We start from the raw sequence: 4942 nt of genomic DNA, 5'->3' as shown, positions 1-4942 counted from the left end.
CCTGGGTCTGGGGGAGGAGGGGCTGGGGCCCTGATTCTGGGTCTGAGGGAGGAGGGGCTGGGCGTCTGGACTCCTGGGTCTGAGGGAGGAGGGGCTGGGCGTCTGGACTCCTGGGTCTGAGGGAGGAGGGGCTGGGGCCTGGACTCCTGGGTCTGGGGGAGGAGGGGCTGAGGGTCTGAACTCCTGGGTCTGAGGGAGGAGGGGGCTGGGGGTCTGGACTCCTGGGTCTGAGGGAGGAGGGGGCTGGGGGCCTGGACTCGTGGGTCTGAGGGAGGAGGAGTCTGGGGTCCGGTCTTGTGTCTGAGGGAGGAGGTCGAGGTCAGTGCTCTCGATGCCTGCCCCCAGACCCCTACGTAAAGGCCTCTCTGATCAGCGAGGGGCGGCGTCTGAAGAAGCGGAAAACCTCCATCAAGAAGAACACGCTGAACCCCACGTACAACGAGGCGCTCGTGTTCGACGTGGCCCCGGAGAGCGTGGAGAGCGTGGGGCTCAGCATCGCGGTGGTAGACTACGACTGGTGAGGGGCGTGGCCCGGGCGGGGGGGGGGTCAGGGGGTGTGCCCGGGCCCGCCCCCTCCCTCCCCGGCCGCTCACCGCCGCTCCCTCCCCCAGCATTGGGCACAACGAGGTGATCGGCGTGTGCCGCGTGGGCCCGGACGCCGCCGACCCCCACGGCCGCGAGCACTGGGCGGAGATGCTGGCCAATCCCCGCAAGCCCGTGGAGCACTGGCATCAGCTGGTGGAGGTGAGCGGGGAGGCCACCCAGTGCCCCTGGCCCTCCATTCCCGCGCTCATGCAGTCATTCACGCCGAGCGTCCGTCTTTATGGGCTGCGGAGTCAGACCGCTTGGGCTGGAATCCCGGCTCTACCAACTTGAGCTGTGTGACTAAGAGCACGTTACTTAACCTCTCTGTGTCCCCTCAGTTTATTCTGCTGGGTGATGGGGTTGTTAATAGCATCTAAAGTTAGGATAGATGTGAGGATTCAGTGAGTTAATGCAGGATTAAGTGTCTGCCTCTCAGTAAGGGCTCGTCAAGGGGTCAGTTACTCTTGCTATTATTTCCCATGATGCTAAGCCCAAAGTAAAAGGGAAAAACTGAGTGATAAGATGGAGCAGGGTTGGGGATTTGGGGGGTTTGGGTTTGGTTTGGTTTAAAGCAGGCTGTAATTGAAAATCACTGGATTGTGGTTTACTGGGTGGGGATCAACAATTTTTTCTTCATAAGAAAATGAAGTCAAAATAGAACAGAACAGAAAATTTCACAGGGCAGCACCCATTGTAAGGATCATACCGTCTTTTCTTTCTTTCTTTCTTTTTTTTTTTTTTTTTGTCTTGTGGATTGTGGTCCAAAAGGCTTGGAAGTCTGGGAGGTAGAGGACATCTGGACAAGGGATGGGGGGTGCCATTTGGCTTAGGGTGTCCTGACGGGCCTCTCAGTGGAGGTGACATTTGAGCAGAAGCCTGGAGATTGAGAAGGAAGGGGCCTAAGTGAAGGTTTTGAGGTTAGGAGAAGCTCGAAGGGAGAGAGCACGGCTAGGCAGCTGGGTGTTTCTCCTAAGCAAGAAGAGGCAGGGGCAGGCCCCTGAGCCTGGAGCTGAGAGGGAAGGGGGAAAAGGGCAGATAATAGGAGGCCAGCAGGTCACGTGAGAACAAGGTTGCCATTTTTTTAAAGCTAAAAATCATTTATGATCATCACATCATCAAGAGAAATTCTCAAATATGGCCATTCTCTAATTTGAAACAAACAAAAAAAGGACAGAAGTAGATTTTGAAGATCCTATCCATGAATTTGCTGTCTTTAAAGCCAAGACAGTAAAATCATACTAAATTCTGTTTAGAGTATAAATAAACATTTAAACTTAATGTACTGTGAATTGCAACACACATACTCTTCATTGTTTTCAATATTTTAAAAATAATTTTAAATTTCCAGAAAAAAAATTACCCATAAAAAATACATAAAAATAAGGCTGCTTATTTTTCCCCTTTGTCTCAGGCTCTGATTTGACATGGGACTGACCTCTATTTAAAATTTGATATCTTGCTCATCGTGGATTTTTTTGGATTAAATCTGATCTTTAAAAATATTGCATTGCAATAGTAATTATCTTGAGTGCTGAGTTTGGATACACCTGAAATTTTGCACCCAGGGTGAACTCCTCCTGGATCTGACTGTAGCTCAGCCTCACTTTGGACTTTGCTTCCACGGTGAGGAGGGATTTTAAGCGGCAGAGCACAGAGCTCAAGTGTGAGTTTTGAGAAGACTGTGACTCTATTTAGAGAGACAGATGGCAGCTACTCTCTTCTTCCGCCACTCACTCTTCCCCTAATTTACTCACTCATCCCACAAACTTCTCCAGAAGCTCCCGTGCGCTATGCTCATGCTGGGCAATGCTGGGAGCACAGAGAGGAATGGAACCCTGGCTAAGTGGGGTCCTGACCCTGGCTTTCAGCCAATAGCACCATAGTGAATGGCCCCAGAGGGTCTTTCTACCCCCAGCACTGACCCTGCCCCTTCTCTGCTCACCACCCTCCCCAGCTCCCCAGAGCCTCCAAAATGGAGTCCAAGCTTCTTTGAGGCCCCTCTGAGGTTCTGCCCCATCATCTCTGCAGCCTCATCTCGCCTCACATTTCCAGTGACTTTTTCTTTGTGCCTCAGTTTTCCCATCTATAGAATAGGACTGTAATACCACTTGGCTCATCACTTCAGAGCTGAGTGAAAAAAGAGCATTGTAAATGATGAAAACAGGTTTGATGTCTTACTATGTTGATTATTAGCGGTTGTCTTGCTCCTGTTCCCCCACGAACCTTCTGGATTTCCTTATTCAGGAAAAGACTTTGTCCAGCTTCACGAAAGGCAGCAAAGGATTGTCAGAGAAAGAGAACTCAGAGTGAGGGGTAAGGAACCCAGACCAGGGGAGGAAGGAGGTGGGGGTCCTGTACTCCTGGGTCCAAGAGAGGAGGGGCTGGGGGCCTGGATTCCTGGGTCAGAGGGTGGAGTGACAAAGCAAAGGACCAGGTCCCTGGGGTGTCGATGAAGGTACAGCAGGTCACAGGCCTGCTCTCTGCCATCACCGACATCTCCTCCCTGCCCTGTCTTGCAGGTCTGGCCTAGGCCCAGGATCGGACCAGGCCCCCTCAGGACCCCATCCCTTCCTGCCCGGACCGTGAATTCATCTCCTTGAAGCCATAACGTCCGAGCTTCGTGGTGCGGGGCAGCGCTGGGCCTGCCCGTCCTTCTACCCCGCTTGGCGTGAGGGTGGGAGGCAGGCGGGCCCGGCTCCCTGTTTCAGGGTGGGGGGCATTCAGTCTCTACTGTGTCTGTCTTCCCTTCCCCAGGGCTCCCCTTCCAGGCAAGGGGCCATGCATGTCTGGGGGACCCCAGCCCCCAAAACCCTTCGTCTTTCTGTCTGTCTCTTTGCTGTTTGTCCAAGACGGTGTCCCGACCCTCGTTCTCTCTATGAATGTCAACAGACCAATCCTCTGTACTCCCCCAGACACACACACACACACCTGTGTCTACCCTTTCTGTTCAACACACCCTGCGTCTGGCCGATTCCCCCACTGCTGCTGCTACCAACACCAGAATAAACACACACCATGGGTCTCACTCTACCCAGGGCTCCTGTTCTCTCTGGGACTGGGAAGCTGGGTTGGACCATCCTGGCTCTGGGTTCAGACAAATTTTTCATTCACTGGCTGGGTGACCTCGGGCAACTTAATTGATCTCTCGGAGCCTTAGTTTGTAAATGCTACATTTGCCAGGGCCGCTATGATTATAGGATGCAAAATGAACCCCAAACTATTGTAAGCCACAAACAAAACTGAAAGACCTTTGTACATGGTAAGTCTGAGCATACAGGAGGAATTCAGGCATGGTTGGATCAAGGTGTTCAAGGGACTCTGCCTAGCTCCTTAGGACTTCATTCTCACGCAAGTCTTTGCAATGGTAGTAAGATGGCCATTTGGAGCTCCAGGCTTATACTGCTGTATCTGTTATGATGGTTTCAGCTACATAAAACAGAATTCCAACAGAAAGAGCTGAAATGATAGAGATTTCTTTTGCTCACATAAGAAATGTTTCAAAGACACAGAGTCCCAGTGTTAGTTCAGCTGCTCGACAACATCAGGCACTGGGTTGGCATCTCTGAGATTCATTTTGCCTTCCCCTCATTAGTACAAACTGCAGCAACACCATGCCTTATGTTCTTACACGGTGGCGTCTAAAGTAGGAAATGTATACAGGGGCCGCTCCTTATGTGTTTCTCCCTAGAAGTGTTCTCCTTATTTCTCACTTACCAGAACTGGTTCAGTGGCCACCCTGAGTTGCAGAGCAGTCTGGGAAAGTGACCATCTTTGTGGGTTTTGCCAGTGAGGCAGCACAAAGAGGGGGATGATCATTGGGTAGGAAATTAACAGGACCTACTGTAATCATCCTCAGGGCAGATAATTTCAGAGGAAACAAAATTTGGGGTTCCCTCTCTCTCTGCCTCCATATCATTCAGGAAAAGGATTCTGATTGGTCCTGTCAGGGCCTTGGATGACCACTTCAGGCCAATCATATATCCAGTTGGCAAGCTTGCGCTTGGCACCTCCTCCCAGGATGGAGTCCTCCTCCCCTGCCCATCTCACTGGGATGGGCTCAGACCCCCTTGGGACCTCATCCCTTCCTGCCCAGCTGTGAATTCATCTCCTGAAGTCATAAGCCTCTTTAGTAGAGAGCATAGGGATCCCTCGATCAACCCCAATGGAATCACATGGCAGTGGGCAGGGTATAGTCCTCCAAAGTAGTAGATGTCCACTGCATTCCATGCTTGGCTCTTCGGCATTAATTCACACCCACGTGCTCATATACACAGTCTCAAAAATGGTACAACCACTATATTAGTTTGCTATGGCTGCTGTCATGAATTACCACAAACTGGCCAGAAGTGATTCTCTC

General features: G+C 51.5%; 1 protein-coding gene across 2 annotated transcripts in view; it reads left to right on the top strand.

The window, feature by feature from the left end:
* SYT3 (synaptotagmin 3) overlaps positions 1-3607 on the top strand; it is a 15069-nt gene extending 11462 nt beyond the window's left edge. For both annotated transcript variants that reach the window (XM_081807660.1, XM_081807661.1), the window contains exons 8-11: positions 346-517; positions 612-744; positions 2830-2898; positions 3105-3607. In XM_081807660.1, the coding sequence (XP_081663786.1) occupies positions 346-517; positions 612-744; positions 2830-2895 (371 nt within the window). In that variant the 3' untranslated portion in view covers positions 2896-2898; positions 3105-3607. The remainder of the gene's footprint in view (positions 1-345; positions 518-611; positions 745-2829; positions 2899-3104) is intronic.
* The last annotated feature ends 1335 nt before the right edge of the window (positions 3608-4942 follow it).

Source organism: Leptonychotes weddellii, chromosome 16 (genome assembly GCF_054177405.1).
Source record: "Leptonychotes weddellii isolate Sample4059 chromosome 16, ASM5417740v2, whole genome shotgun sequence".
Classification (NCBI taxonomy): Eukaryota; Metazoa; Chordata; class Mammalia; order Carnivora; family Phocidae; genus Leptonychotes; species Leptonychotes weddellii.
The sequence above is the reverse complement of the archived record's forward strand: the minus strand, read 5'-3'. Positions and strand labels throughout refer to the sequence as shown.